This window comes from Elephantulus edwardii, unplaced genomic scaffold (assembly GCF_000299155.1).
Source record: "Elephantulus edwardii isolate Elephantulus edwardi_28Jun2011 unplaced genomic scaffold, EleEdw1.0 scaffold00022, whole genome shotgun sequence".
NCBI classification, from domain to species: domain Eukaryota; kingdom Metazoa; phylum Chordata; class Mammalia; order Macroscelidea; family Macroscelididae; genus Elephantulus; species Elephantulus edwardii.
Window position 1 is genome coordinate 6,083,927 of NW_006399772.1, and position 17,020 is coordinate 6,100,946.

The 17,020-nt window shown below is 41.7% G+C and overlaps 1 protein-coding gene across 1 annotated transcript in view; it reads right to left on the bottom strand.

Moving 5' to 3' along the window:
* The window catches only part of LOC102863989 (coiled-coil domain-containing protein 47-like), a 12,656-nt gene extending 7,198 nt beyond the window's left edge, over positions 1–5,458 (bottom strand). The window contains exon 1 of the mRNA XM_006882684.1: positions 5,444–5,458. Coding sequence (XP_006882746.1) covers positions 5,444–5,458 — 15 coding nt within the window. The remainder of the gene's footprint in view (positions 1–5,443) is intronic.
* Between the last annotated feature and the right edge of the window lie 11,562 nt (positions 5,459–17,020).

Genomic DNA, 17,020 nt, shown 5'->3' on the forward strand with positions numbered 1-17,020 from the left:
AAATGTTCATTAAAACTAATAAAATTTAATAATAATAAAAAAAAGAAATAGAAACACAATACACTTCAGCATAACTATCAACCAAATTCAATATCACCAAGTCAGAGCCAACTCAATGCTGACCCTCCAGTGAGTGGGTTTCCAGAGGATGCAAACTGCACGGGCAAGGACTGTCCATCCTTCTCCAGAGGAGCTGCTGGTGGATTCAAATCACCAGAGAGATGCGGCAGGTGAAGCAGCAGTGCCACTAAGACCTATGTCGTCAGAGCTCCTTAAACATGACTAACATCAACATAGTGTTGTTGGTATTGTTACGTACCATCGAGCAAGAGGTAACGAATAGCTGACTTTCCAGTAGGTTTTCAAAGGTAGTCAATCTCATGGGAGGGAGTCTGCCCATCTTTCTCCTGTGAAGTAGCCAGTGGATTAGAACCACTTGTCCGAGTTTTCAACATAACTCTTTGCCACTATTAAGCCACCAGAACTCCCAATATTTATTGAGATTTTAATGAAAGACTTTTCTAGTTTCTTGGCTCCACAATCAACACTCTTGGTACCAGCAGCCAGGAAATCAAGAGACACATTACACTGGGAAAGTCAGCTGTCAGGCACCCCTCCAGACCAAGAGCAACGACGTCAGGCTGGAGACTAAGATGTGTCTGATCCAGGCCATAGTCTTTGCCATTGCATGTTATGCATCAGAGAGCTGGATAATGACTAGGGATGATAGAAAGAGAGTTTATGTCTTTGAGCTGTGGTGCTGGAGAGGAGTGTTGAATATACCTTGGACAGTTAGGAAAACAAATAGGTTTGTCCTGGAGATGAACCTGGAGAGCCTGGAGAGGGTGAAACTGGGCTGCTCCTTGGAGGCAAGGATTCTGAAGCTTCGTCTGACAGACTTTGGTCATGTTGCAAGGAGTAACCAGCTCTTGGAGAGGGACATCACGTTTGGGAGGGTGGAGAGACAACAAAGGAGAGGAAGACACTCGATGAGACGGATTGATTCAGTGGTAGAGGTAAGTAATGACAGTGGGTGTGTCAGAGACAGTGAGGTTGGCACAGGATAGAGCAGGGTTTAGGGCTCTTGTTTAGGTCACTATGAGTTGTAAGTGACTTGAGGGCACATGACAACAAAAACAATGAAAGACTAACAGACTCCATGAAGCCACAATTGTTCACATTTGTCAGATGAAGTATCTGAGGGTTCAAAGGAGTAATAGCTGAGCTAGGATTGGAATTTATGGCTAACTCATTTAAAAGAGCCACCCCTTGTCCTATACTGCCTCATAAAATGTGTGTCAGATTAATTATGTCCAATTTGTTAATGAATTTTATTTAGAGGTTTTTTATTAGATGCATGCATTTCCACTTCTCTTGATTTGCTGCTTATAAAGCATGATTATTTTTTATTATTATTAATTTTAATGAACATTTACAGGGACTTTGGATTTCCATTCATTGTTGCACTTTTCTCCCTGCCCACCCCTCCCTGCCCCAGTTCACTCTTCTCTTTGAAAAGGAAAAGAAAAATTATTTCATTGTTATACAATCCCTCCCCCCCCGGTCCACCCCACTATGCAGCCTTTGTACTGGACTCTGTCATGACAATGATACCTAATCACATATCCCCTTTATATATTTTTCTCCCTCATTTGTTAAGCATGATTATTTTAACAAAGTCAGGAGTAAGAATGAGGGGAAATAAAAGCTTCAGGGAGGATACTGGATTTGAAAATAGAGAGAAGGCAAAAGAGAGGGTATGTGATTATGTACAGAGAATGGAAAAGGTAAAAATTAATAGAATATGTCTATGTACTACCAAAAGTACTGGTAGAAATTATGCTTTGGGTGGCTGGAGGTCCTAAAACTGCAGAGATCAAGTAGCATCATTTCTTGAATGACCACAAAAGGAGGATTACAGAACCAGCGCTCCAGTTATTTGATCACACCCAACCCTCCTTCATCTTCTACAGAACTTCTGATCAAAACCACTCTGCCAGGGGAAAAAAAAAAGGACTCAATTCCATTAAAGAAATTGAATCCCTTCCAGCATTAATTTGCTGTAACTCCATAAAAGATAAATTACAAGATTTATTTTCCAACTAGGAGCACTTGAAAGATCATTAATACTCATAAGAAATGCCTCCAGAATTTTTAATTTTTTTTTTTAGTAAGAAGCTCAGTAATTCAAATTGGTACTTAAGCTTGAATGACAAATATTTTAATAAGAAAAAGTTCTCTAAGTGAAAATGGAAGATGAATCATTTATATTTTGAAAAGCTTTTATTTTAGTTAAAAAATACATACATGATAAAAAAATTAAGTCTTATGGAAGAACCAATAATGAAAAGCAATAGTTTTCTACTCTCTTGTTCCATGCTCTCCCTCTAATCCCTGGCATCAATCATTCCAGAAATATTTAATAACTTAAAAAATAATTTCTATTTTCTGGCAAGTTTATTTTTAACTCTACATCAGCATTTCTCTAGAAAGTGTGCTATTGAGGTTCTGGATGTGATTTGTGTGAACAGTACAGGATAATGTATGGAACTACTCTCGGAGATGCTGGTGGATTCAAACTGTGTACCTATTGGTTGATAGAGCAATTTCTTACCACTAAGACGCCAGAGGGCCCAGTGTGGAACTACTCAACACATTTCAGGAGCCCTGGCAGTGCAGTAGCAAAGGGCTCTGCTGCTAAGCCACATGTCAACTGTAACCCAGTAGTCACTCTGTGGAAAAAAAGATGCAGCAGTCAGCTTCTGGGTGCTCTGTTGTTGTTGTTGAATGCCATTGAGTCAAGTGCAACTCATAGAAACTCTATGAACAAAAGGCCTATTGCCTCTCCATAACTATCATAATTTTCCCAAATTCATAGAGTTTCCAGAGGCATGTGGTTTAGGAAGTGGATGCCACTCCTGCTCCCAAACCTGCTTTACAACTGGGAGCTCCACCAAACACTGTCCACATTGAGAAACCATCTGGGTATTTGATACCCCAATGGTATAAGATTCAGCATCACAGCAAACCCAGGTTACTTCATACAGCTCACTGACAAAGGAAGAGTGATGTACAAAGTGGACGAGTGTTCCTCTAGATTGGCATCCAGAAAGCTCTACTTCGTGCTATGACTTGAAGTCAACTTGAGGGCAATGTTTGGAAAGCTGTTACTGCCATTTAAAAAATTCAGGTGGGGTAGACTCAGACTCAGGATTGTATTTGGCTCTTGTGGGTTGGTTTTCATTTTCTTCAGCTTTAGTATGAACTTGCATGCAGTTCCACAATCAGCACCTCGCCTGTTTTTGATTACTGATACTAAGTTTTTCCAACTCCTTTTTTCCAGAGATGTAGACAATCTGACTCCTGTGTGGTCCATGTGCATAGTTGCCCTTTGTGGTTTTTTTAAAAAAGGTATTTGCAATGAATAAATCATTGATTGTACAAAATTAAATCATTAGATCTCCAGCTTCATTTCTGCCACCAAGTCTATAATTTCCAGGAACTAGTTTTTCTTCTTTGTTCCCTAGTTTGGTGTTCTTTTCACCGATTATTATTGATAAATCTTGATTGCATATTCGATCAATTTCATATTGCAGAAGTTGATAGAAATCCTCAATTTCCTCATATTTGACTTTAGTTGTTGGTTGTTGTTGTTGTTAAGTGCCGTCAAGTCGCAGGTGACTCATAGCGACCCTATGAAGGAGGGTCCTCGACGCTTGGGTGCCTTTCATCCTCTCTCCAGGTTCATAGGGTTTCCGGAGGCAAGCTATTATGGTTGTTGGTACATTTGAATAATAGTTGTATTAATAGGTCTGCCTTGTAAGTGCATGGAGAGTATCCTGCCACTCACAGCATTCAGGAAGGATCCTGAGATGGTCTTTTTGACTATGAATGTCACCCCTTATTCTTCACTTTTTCACTCTCAACATAGTAGATCGTATAATGATCTGATTCAAAGTGGTCAATGTCAGTCTATCTCAGCTTGCTAATGCCTAGAATGTTGATCTTCATATATTCCATTTCATATCTGACAACTTCCAATTTTCCTAAATTCACATTTCATGCACTGTACAGATGTTTGCAACGGATCCTCTTCATTTTGCAGTGATTGGAAAACACTAACAGAGGGCACTAACTGCAGGCATGTATCTAGCAGTGTTCCTGTATGCTCAGAGAGTTCTTAAAGTCCCACTGTTTCAGAAGCAGAGATTACCAGATGGATGTCTACCTGTGTTTTATTGAATAAGCAAAAGTATTTGACTGACTGTGTGGATCACAACTAATTATGGCTAACATTGAGAAGAACAGGTATCCCAGAACCCTTAATTATGTTTATGCAAAAACTATACCTGGACCAAGTGAGCTCTGGAGGCTTAGTGGTAAGGAACTGTACCATGAACTCAAAGGTATGTGGTTTGAAACCTGCTGCTTCAAGGGAAAAATATGGGCAACCTCCTTACATTCAATTTACTGCCTCTGAAAAATTGCTGGAGGGTCAATAATGAGTGGGTTCTGACTCAATGATACATAATGACAACAGTACCTTGACCAAGAGGCTGTTGTCTGAACAGAGTGAGGGATCACTAAATAGTTAAAAACCAGGAAAAGTGTGAATGAGGGCTGTATCTTTTTCCCAGACCTATTCAATCTGTATGGTGAACAAATTATTCAAGAAGCTGGCTTTTTGAAGAAGAATGTGGAATCAGGACCTGAGGGAGACTCATTGACAGCCTGTGCCATACAGATGATGCAACCTTGCTCGCCAAAAGTGAGGAGTGCATGAAGCTCTTGCTGCAGAAGAGCAAAGACTACAGCCTTCATTATGGGTTACACCTCAATATCAAGAAAGCAAAAATCCTTACAATTGGACCAAAAGGCAATATCATGATAGACAGAGAAAAGGTTGAAGTTGTCAATGATTGTTTAATTTTGCTTGGTCCATGATCAACAGCCTTGGTAGCAGGAGTCAAGGAATTAAAATACAAGTTACATTTGGAAAATCTATTGTCAGAGACCTCCCTAGAGTACTAAAGAGTAATAATATCCATTTAAAGACTAAGGTGCACCTAATTCAAGCAATGGTCTTTTTAACTACTTGCTGTACGTCTGAAAGTTGGACAATGATAAAGATGCCGGAAGAAGAATCGATGTGTTTGAGTTATGGTGTTGGAGAAGAGAACATAGACTGCTAAGAGAACAAACAGGTCTGTCTTGAAAAATGTGAAACCAGAGTGTTCCTTGGAAACAAGGATAGTGAAACTTCATCTCACATACTTTGGGTATGTTTTTAGGAGGGGGCTGGTCCTTGGAGAAGAATATCATGCTTGGATAGGTGGGGGGGGTCAGTGTAAGAGAAGACTCTCATCAGGATGGGTTGACATGGTGATTGGAGCAATGGGCTCAAATATATCAGAAGTGGTGAGGACGGACAGGGTATGCCTACCCTGATCCGGGCCATGGTCTTCAAACTTTATCTATGCCTTTGAGATGTGGTGCTGGAGAAGAGTAGTCAACATACCATGGACCACCAGGAGAACAAACAGGAGAGGGTGAAAGCAAGTTTCTCCTTGGAGGCTAGGATTTTAAAGCTCTGAATCACATATTTTGGGCATGTGACCAGGAGGGACCAGTGTTTGGAGAAGGACATCATGCTTGTAAGGGTTGAGGGACAGCACAGGAAAGAAAGACCCAGCATGAGATGGATTGACACAGAAACTGGGGCAATGGCATTGGGTGTGCTGAAGTCAGTGATACCACCTCAGCATAGGGCAATGTTCAGAGCAATTGTACATAGGGTCACTATGAGTCACAGATGACTTGACTGTACACAACAACACAACAATGAGGTTTGAAGAGCATTAGCAGAAAATAGAAAACAGGACGCAATGAAATGATTTGTATAGATTACTACTTACTACTACTTTATCTCTTTAAGCTGAAGAATGATTTTCAAAGTGTGAATAGCAACACAATTTACAATGTAATGACAACACACTTAGGTGCCAGCCAATGATTAAGGTAAACTTTTTTCCTATCCTGATTCTGGTAACTCTATAGTCCACAACTACCTGAGAAGGTGTGAGGATCATTTTTTTTTATCTCAGTTTGGACACAGAAGCTCACATTTCAGCAATGATCAAGGAGATCATTCTTATCCCTTGCTGACACCTTTCCCCCTCCACAACCAGCCACAGATCATGTCGAGGAGAAATTTCAATAGGTTACTAAATACTGGCAAGGATACTGAGAGAGAAGAGATACAATCTTCTCTGGGGATCTTTAGAAACAGCTGATCATCTTCGATGGGCAGGGTTACATCTCATTCAGTCCATCAAAAGAAACTAGGTGCTAAGAACTCTGCAAAGATCTGTAGGACTATTGAGGGTGAAAAGGTACAGTACCTCCCTTGAATAAACTGTAATGCTTGATCAGGATTGATTCTGAAAAAGGTCTGTTTAGTCTTGGTTAGCACTCAGTGGCTTATATGTAAAGCAGGGTTTGTGATTTATAACAAGGTTTATAGGTCTGCTCTCTAAGATGCCACAATCTTAAAATCAATTCTTCGTGATGATTTCGCCCAGTGATTCGTAATCTTGGCCTGCACATTAGTATTTCCTGGGTCAAACCTCAAACCAAACCTACTGACTCAGAATCCATTCCAAATCATAGAGACCCTACAGAACAGAGTAGAATTCCTCAGGGGGTTTTTAAGTCTGTAAATCTCGAAACAGCCTCATTTTTCTCCCACCGAGTTGCTGATGGGTTTGAAGTACTGACCTTTGAGCTAGCAGCTGAATGTTTAATCATGTACCACTAGGGCTCTTTTCTGCACCAGTCCAGTTAAAGCAAAATCTTTGATCAGCATTTAAAAAAAGTAAACTTTCTAGGGTATTAGTAGCTGAGAACTACATACTCCTCCCAATAAGACTCTCATCCTATATATCTTTAAAATTTTTTTAAATATTATATTGGTTTGATTACAATGTATACACTGTGTTTTACACTATTTTTCACTCACATTGTATTTCATAAAATCATTACCATTCATTTTCATTATATTTTATAAAACTAATCCTCATTGAACTATGCCCACTATTACCCAGTTTTCCCAGATCCTCACTGGATCTTTCCCATTTCCTTTATTCCTCCCTCCCTCCACCCACCAAATTGTGTGACCTTATCCTTATGATTTGCCCTCTGCCCATCCTCACCCCTCTGTTCCCACCCTCACCCCCTTGGATCCTCATACACGTTTTACTAGTTATCTATTTATATAATAACGGTCTTATACAGTACTTTTCCTTCTGAGACTGAGTTAGTCCACCCAGCATAATGCTCTCTAGTCCTTCCCAAGTTGTGCAGTACTTTTCGAAATCATTGCTCCTTCAGCCTATATATGTTTCTATAAAAAAAAAAACAACTGAGATCCAAATAATTTAATTGGCTTACAACTTCCCTAAGACAAACTACCTAGTGGCAGATCTTGAATTAAAATCATTCCTTTTTCTTCATCCAATGTATGTCTATAAATGACATTCCAACTGCTACTTTAGAATAAGATAAGATCAGTTAAGACATTAGTTGAACTGTGGTTCTAGCAGTTTCTCTCACTATCTTGCTTCTAGGTCAGTGGTATGATTTGTAGCCTCTAGAAATGTTAAGCACACCTTTGATCAGGTAAAAGACATTACTACCTTCTGAAACAGGCTCTCATTTTACTAGTGCCTAGAAGTCCTCGACTTACCCCAAGTCACATGAGCAGCACGAGAGGCAGGGGCAGGATCCCCAGCTGGGCACCACGGTTAGTTTGGGGAAGCCTTGGCCAGTGCGCTGAGAGCTACAGGAGGAAGCGCTTGCTCCTCTTCCCTAAGCGTGGAAGAGAAAAGAAAGTTCATCTGGCAGTTGATGGTCATTTCATTGAAAAATCTGTTGTTTTTTTTTTTTTTAATTTTGGTTTTTTTTAAAAGACATTTGTATTGTGATTTTAATGAAAATCTACAGAGAAATTAGATTTTCTTTCATTCATTGTTGTTGTACATTTTATCCCCTCGCTCTCCCTTCCTCCTCCCCCAGTTCACTTTTAAAAAAAAAATATTAATTCATTGTGCACAATTGCCTCCCCCCATTCCTCTGTGCAATGATGTATCTCTTGTTCTGGGCTGTTGTCGTACATATAATGCCTAATCATACATTCATTTTAGACAGCATACACATCAAAAAACTTCTAAAGGAAAGCCACGGAGTGGGAAAAAATATTTGTTAATGACATATCTGATAAGCCACTCAAATCTAAAATTTATAAAATACTCCAACACCTCAACAAGAAAAATGTAAATAACCCAGTAGCAAAGCGGGCACAGGATGTAACAGATAGTTCCCCAAAGAAGACCTTCGGATGATTTTCTTTTTTAAATTTTTTTATTCACATTATGTTTCATATGACCATTCCCATATATTGTGTCACATAAAATTAATCACCACTGATATATGCCCACTGAATCTTTCTAATTCCTTCATCTCCTTTCTCCACCCACTGAACTCGGCGACCCTGTGTCTGTCCCCCTCCTCCCTCAGCCCATTGCTGCCTCCCCTTCCCTCTTTGGATATCCATATACATCTTACTAATTATCCTAATGTTTTTACAATAAGGGTCTTATGCAGTATTTGTCCTTATGAGCCTGAGTTATTTCACCCAGCATAATGTTCTCTAGCCTCTCCCATGTTATATAATAATTTTCAAAATAATTGCTCCTGGATGCTATTCACTTTCCCCCCAATAACCATCACTCTCTTCAAAGATACAGTCACTGCTATTATAATGGATTATATTGAATTATGATTTGTTGTTGTTGTTGAGTACCATTCAGTCAGACCAACACACAGCTGATCCTCCATAGATTTTTTTTAAAGCAATAAATTGCACAGGAGACTACCCATCTTTCTTCTGCAGAACTGTTAGTGGATTCAAACTGTGTGCCTTTGGGATTGCAGTGCAGCTTCTTATCACTAGGCCACCATATGATGCAAAAGGCATGTGTGTGTGTCTACAAAAATTGGTATGAGAAATTGTGTCCTGAATGGGGCATAAAATCTTCTCAGAAGCATTTCTTTGAGAAGAGTAAAAGAAAAAAGTAGGACAAACCCATAACATTGAAGAGAAAAAGTAATCTTGATCAATTAAAAAATTAATAGAGCTAGTCTGTCATGTTAAATGCTGTTGAGTTGGCTGTGATTCACCTCATCCCTATGGACAACCTAGAGCCCATTGCTATAGTCACTGTGTGAGGCTTAGCTTTCCACATATTATACTATTATTACTATGCTGCTCAGAGACCTTTTACTCAACCAAAAAACCCAGGCCAGACCCATGTGGGTGAGTTGATTTTTAACTCCCAGAGACCCTACAGGACAAAATAGAACTGCTGGACAGGGTTCCCAAGGCTGCAGGCATTACACAGAAGAAACTACAACATCTTTCTCCAAGGCTGTAAATCTTTATAGAATCACCCAGCTGCCTGCCGCAGGTGTGAAGACTCACAGTTCTGTTAGTAGCTGGGTGCCTTAACCTCTGGCCACAAGGGGTTCCTATTCTTTTAGTATCGCTCATAAATTAATGAGGAACATGTAACTCTGTAGAGTTTCAGAGTAGTTAAAGAGAGAGAGAAAAAAAGAAATGCTACGTAACAGACTTGGGGTTTCAGGTGTTACTTAACAGACCAGAACGCTTTCCAGCAATGCACTTAAGATATCAGCAATAGCAACCCTACCTAGGAATACTTCACCCCAAGTTTCTTTCTAATGCAAATTAGTTCTAATTTCTTTTCATTTTGCCCTAAGTCCCTACCTGCCAGCCCTCTGACAGAAAGCTATGCTATACTCATTTGAAAGAGAGTCTGTCAAAGAAGCTTATATCAAAATATATTTTTCAAACAGGTTCTCTCTCTTAGCTGTGGTTGTGTACCACTGAGTTGGAATTAACTCACAGCTGACCCTCCACCAGGTTTACAGAGGCAATAAATCACACAGGAGGAGACCACTCATCTTTCTCCCACAGAGTAGCTGCTGGATTCCAACCATGACCCTTTGGGTTGGCAGCAGAGCTCCTTACCACCAAGCCACCAGAGTTCCCTATATCTCCTACTTGTTATGTGCTGTCAAGTCACCTGTGACTCATAGTGACCCTGTGTACAACAGCCCTAAACCCTGCTCTATCCTGTGCCAATCTCACTGTCTCTGACACACCTACCTCATTACCCCAGTTACTGAATCAGTCCATCTTATTAAGGGTCTTCCTCTCCTGCGCTGTCCCTCCACCCTCCTCAGCATGACATCTCTCTCCAAGGACTGATCCCACCTTGTAATATGTCCAAAGTATGTCAGACAAATCCTCAGAATCCTTGCCTCCAAGGAGCATCCTGGTTTAACCCTCTCCAGGACAAACCTGTTTGTTCTCTTAGCAGTCCATGGTCTTCTACGTGCTTCAAATTCTTTCCAAGTTCATGCTGAGCTAGTCCCTAAACTTACCTGAGAGAACACATTTACAGTTACCTCCTTTTCAATTTTCAGATAAGAAAAAGCTCCCTTTCAGACCAAAGAATATGTTGGCAAGAGTCTTTACTACTGTCAAGCACTACTGAGTCAATTTCATTTTACAGTGAGCCCTTGTGACAGTGTAGAACCGGCCCATAGGACTGTTTTTATGGGAGCACAACTGTTTTGTGTTCCAGCTGCCAACATTTAGGCTATGGAGGGCCAGCTAAAGAGAGAAAGACTCTCAGCAAGACAGACTGACACAGTGTCTGTAACGGTGGACTCAAGTTTATCAGAGATGATGAGGATGGCATGGGATAGGGCACAGTTCAGATTGTTGTTCATGTGAGCCATAATCAACTTGACAGCACATAACAACAGTGCTAATCCTTGCGCCAATAAGACTCTTCAAACCTCACGACCAAAAAAATCTTAACCCCACAGCTGTGAAGCAGGTTTCTAATCATGGAGATCCTCCAAATGTTTTTGAAGCTGTAAATCTTACTAACAAGAGTAGACTGCCTCATCTATACATCACAGACAAGTCAGTGGAGTTGAACAGCCAATCTTCCAGTCAGTAGGCCAATAAGCAAACCACAAAGCCACCAAACTAATTTTGAATTTCTATCATCGCTTTCAACATTCTTTGACCTTAGAGTGCTACCACATTACTCATAAAGGTGAAGGAGACATCTTCGCTAACTAACAATGTATCTGACTGCATCCTTCTTCAAAGCTAACAGATTCTTGCATTTAAAAAACTACAACCAATGCACGGCCATGTTTATCTCAGCTTTGTTCACAATAGCAAAGAGTTGGAAATAACCTAAGTGCCCACCAACAAATGAATGAATAGAGAAGCTGTGGTATATTCACACAATGGAATACTACGCTGCATTGAAAAACAAGGAACTCATGCAATATTATTAAAAATGGGTGACCCTGGAGGACATTATGCTGAGTGAAATATCTCAGTCAAAAAGGAACAAAGACTGCATAGTGCCATTGTTGGAAAACAGGACTGTCATCGGGGTTGAGGGGAGACTGAGGAAGATGGGATAAATAATGTACAGTGCATTGAAATGGATGAAGGAGAAAACTGTTTAAAAGGGGTATGTGGTTAGGTATTACTGGACCTGGGGGGAGAGATTGTAAAACAATGGAACTTTTACTTTTCTTAAAATTTTTTTTTATTATTTTTGTGTGCATGTACCGTCAAATCAGATCTGACTGGTACAGGAGGAGATTGCCCCTCCTTCCCCGGCAGAGCATCTGGTGGATTCGAACCGTGCACCTCTGGGATTGTAGTTGCAGCTTCTTGCCACTAGGCCACCAGAGCTCCCCTAGGAACTTTTACTTTTCAAAGAGTGTACTGGGGGAGAGGTGGGCAGGGAGAAAAGTGCAACAATGAATGAATGGAAATCCAAAGTCTCTGTAAATTTGCATTAAAATTAATAAAAAAGTTTAAAAAAACCGAAACAAACAAAAAAACTAACCCCCCCACAACCAAACATATTATCTATAAATGTTCAAAAGGAGAAGGGGAAGTAGTGAAGGAGGTAGGAAAAGGGAGAGGGGAAAAAAATCACTAAGACAGGAGAGGTTAGTGGGCAGATGCATGTGTGTGTGAAGGAATAGGAAAGATGCAGTAGGAATTTGAAGAGATCAGATGATAAAAGGCATAGATAAATAGCAATTACAAGGCATAAATCAACAATAATTATATAAAAAACAATGTATAGGAATAATTGTATAAAACACAATGTACATGAATGAAACACAATTTATATACATGACCGCATTCAACCCAACAACAACAACAAAAAAATCTTAGAAGATGGATTGACAGACACAGTGACTGTAACAATGGGCTTGAGTATATCAGAGGATGCCACAAGATAGGACAAGATTCAGATCTTGATCACAGCCTCATTATGAGTCGTAGTTGACTTGATGGGGCCTAACAATACCAAGAATGTCCAACTGCCTGGCCTAGAGTTCGGTAAAATCAATAGTTAACCTGATAATTTGGTCAGCTGTTTTTAGAAAACGCAAACACGTCCAAGTTCAGAAGAGATTAATGGTGGCGCGCTCTCCAGGGAAGTAAGTGCCCAGGAGAAGCAGAGATTTTTAGGCAAGAGGCCATCAACACCGAATCTCAGGTTGGAAGATTCTTAGCAGCCGTTTCATTTGCCGAGGATCCCGGGGCCCCGAGGTTCAGGCCATGCCAGGCTGCTGACCCCAAACTCCTGATTGCAGAGTTACATGGTGCATGGGTCTGACCTTTGGGTAGGCGGACCCTGGAAGAAATCATCCAGGTGATACAACTTTTAAAACAATTATTTTGAACATAAGTAGGCAGAAAAACAACCACCCCCCGACACACACCCAAAGAAAAAAAAATAAAAAGGGGGGGGGAGCGCTCTAGCAGCTTAATGGTAAGGATCTGTGCAGCCAACCCAAAGGCACCAATGGTTCGAATCCACCAGCTGCTCAGGGGACCAAAGATGAAGGTTCTCCTCAGGTGTGACTGCTAGCTTCCGAAGACCCACTAACGAAGACCCACTAACGGGTCAGCTGTGAGCCAGTCCCTCCTGCAGGGCATTGACAAGAACAGGGCAAAGATGACGTTTTGGATAAAACACCAGGGTGCTTGGAAAGTTAAGCAAAGGAATAGATACACAGCAAAGGTTGGGCTAGACCCAAAAAGGATCCCAAATAGGAGCAAATGGGAGGTGGGTGGGAGGTGTCCTGGCTTCTGGGGGGAAAAAAATCTTTACTGTAGTTGCAGAGGATGAAGAAGCGAGTTAGAGGACGTTCGCAAAAGAAGGCCTATTTTGAGGTTTTCTCTTGCCAGGTGTGGGCTCGCCAGATTTACTCTCGGTCTTCGGACACAGAGTCAGCGAGGTCGAGCCAGCCAGAGGGGCTGCGAGCCTCAGAGGACCCGGAATCCGCAGGCCCCGAGGGGAGCAGCCCGCGTAAGCACGGGGTGGACCTTCTCTCGCTTCCCTGCTCTGAGCCCAGGCTCCCCGCGCGCCCCCGGCTCTTCCCGGGTCCCTGCGCCGCAGGCCTCCCACGCGCCCCTCACTCACCGGCCGGCGCTGCCCGGCGCTGCCCTGGGCGCACCCGCGCCCCCGCGCTCCTCGAGCCGCTGCCGCCACCGCTGTCTCTGCGAGCAGCTCTCGGAGGAGGCGCGGGCAGTGCAGGCGCCGCGCAGCTCCGGTTACCCGGGTGCGCCCCGCCCCGGCCCCACGGCCCAGGCCCCCGCCCTGCACACGGCCCGGGCACCCCAGCTCCCCAGGTCTCCTCTCCGGCGCCGCCGAGAACTTTCCTAGGTGAGCAGAGAAGTGAGCACGCGGTCCTCCAGGCCATGGACCCACCTCCTACCCCTGCCTCTGTGAATGCCTCCAGGTGGAGTTTCTGCCGCCTCGACGCAGAAAATAAGAGGCAAATGGGGAGTTTTAGGGACGAAGAAAGCCCACTACTCAAGAGTGAAACATTATTACGACCATTTAATGAAAACACCCCACACAGTTAGAAAATATTATCATTGTGGACATTCATATGGCTACAGGACAATGACTAGGAATAATAGAAGGAGAACTCATGCTTTTGAGCTGTGGTGCTATTGGTGAGGAATTGCACTGTCAACCTAAAGTCAAGAGGTTCGAATCTACCAGCTGCTCTATGAAAGAAAGACGGGCATTCTTCCAAGCCATTTACAGCCTTTGAAAATCCCCTGGAGGGTCAACTATGAGTTTGGCACACACACACACACACACACACACTTAAATATGTTATATTAATTATTATATTATTCTGACTAACGGCGACCATCTGTCAGGTTTGGTCTGTGAATCTTTACATGCAACATATTCTGTTACTCGGGATATAAATTAATCTTGCTGTCAGAAAATTCAAAGAGCCGAATTCGCTTAGCATTTCTTAAGTTGAAGGAACTGAAGAACAAATCCAAACCTCAAGTTGCAATACTTAAGGATGCTTTGAGCAGAATATGAAATGATCCAGGAAGCATTAAAAAAAAAAATTAAGAGAGTATACAGTCATTGTACCAAAAGGAATTGGTGGACACAGAAGAATTTAATGAAATAACATATGAGCAAGAGCCTGTGGTGATGAAGGAAGAAGTTCAATCTGCTCTGAAAGAATTGGCAAAAAACAAGGCCCCAGGAATTGATGGCATACATATTGACATATTTCGAGAAATAGATGCTACCCTGAGTGTGTTTACCAAGTTGTGCAAGAAATCTGGAGGACAACCAGCAGCCAACTGACTGGAAGAGATCTGTATTTGTTCCCATTCCAAAGAAAGGTGATTCAACAGAGTGTGAGACTTATTGAACAGTATCATTGATATCACATGTGAGCAAGATTCTGTGAAGATGATGCAGAAACAACCTGATCAGCACATCAACAGAGAACTGCCTAAAGTGCAGGCTGGATTTAGAAGAGGCCATGGCACTAGGGATATTATAGCTAATGTCAGATGGATCTTGGCTGAAAGCAGAGAGTCCAGAGGTCCAGAGGAATGTCTGTGGTGTTTTTTTTTATTATTATGCAAAGGCATTTGTGGAGCACAACAAACTGTGGCTGACTGACAAGAATGGGAATCCCAGAACACTTGATTGTGCTTAGGCAAAACCTATGCTTAGAGGAACCTATACAGGAGGAACAGAGCAAGGAAACACTGCATGGTTCAAAATTGGGAAGAGTGTGCATTAAGGATGTATCCTATCTTCTTATCTTTTCAATCTAAATGTGGAACTGATTATCTGGGAGGTTGGGCTCTATGAGAAGAAGTGTGGCATCAGGATTGGAGGAAGACAGACTCATCAACAAAATCTGTGTTATGCAGATGACACAACCCTGCTTACTGTAACTGAGGAGGACCTGAAGCGCTTGCTGCAGAAGGTCAAGGACTGCAGCCTTCTGGATTGAAGCTTAACATCAAGAAAACAAGATTCTCATCACTGGGTCGATTGGCAGCATCATGATAGATGGTGAGGAGATTGAAATTGTTGCAGCTTCAGTTTGGTTGGCTCCACAATCAACACTCTTGGTACCAGCAGCCAGGAAATTAAAAGATGAATTGCACTGGGAAAGTCTGCTGTCAGAGACCTTTCCAAACCATGAAGGAACAATGATTTCAGTATGAAGACTAAGGTGCACCTGATCCAGACCATGGTCTTTGCAATTACTTGCTATGCATCAGAGAGCTGGACAATGACTAGGGATGATAGAAGGAGAGTTGATATCTTTGAGCTTTGGTGGTGGAGAAGAGTATTGAATATACCATGGACTGCTAGAAGAACAAAGAAGTTTGCCCTGGAGAGGGTGAAGCTAGGCTGCTCCTTGGAGGCAAGGATTCTGAAGCTTCGGCTGACATACCGTGGACAGGCTGCAAGGTAGGATCAGTCCTTGGAGAGGGACGTCATGCTTGGGAGGGTGGAGGGACACCACAGGATAGGAAGACCCTTGATGAGATGCATTGATTCTGTCACTGGGGTAATGGGGATAGGTATGTTGGAGACATTAAGATTGACAAGGGATAGAGCAGGGTTTAGGACTTTTGTACATAGGGCCACTATGAGTCGCAGGTGACTCAATGGCACATAACAACATCACATTGTATTATTATATTATTCTGATTTCCAAGACTGAATCTTTACATGCAACATATTCTGTTACTAGGGATAAAAATTAATTTTTATGACTCTCTATATCTACATATAGACATCATCTAGTTCCTTTAAAACTTTGATGTTGTTAGGTACTGTCCAGTCAGGACTAACTCACAGCCAATTCTCCAGCCAGTTTTTCGAGGCATTTAATTGCTTGAGAGCAGACTGCCCATCTTTTCCCCCAGAGCAACTGTTGTATTTGAACTGTATTCCTTGGATTGACAGTGCAATTCCTCACCGCTATTGTTGTTAAGTACCATCAAGTCTGAACCAACCCATAACTGATCCTCCAGAGGGTTTTCAGAGGAAAATGTCTATTATTCTTCCATGGAGCAGCTGGTGTGTTTGAACCTCATGCTTCTCAGTTGACAGAACAATTTCTTCCCACTAACCAGCACATATACTTAAATTGGAATGATACAGAGAAGATGAACCAGTTCCTGTGCCTGGATGACATGCTCATTCCTGAAGCTTTCTGTAGTTTTTTTTTTTTTTGTGATAACAGATTCATTTTAATTCTAGCACCTGAAGCTGTACAAGGAAGGGTATGCTTTATAAACATCATGGGACTGTGGTACACATTCAATAAAGTGTCAACTGTGCAATACCACTTAGTATTTCAAAATCAGGAAATGTATTTTTGAATTGTTTAAACACAATCCACAGAATTAAAAACAAAATCAGAAGCCATCACAGTTCTACTAATTGACAATGAAACATTTTCTATTTAATACTTGATTTAACAGTCAATATCTAGTAGGGGATGCTGGAAGTGATTTCCGAGTCTC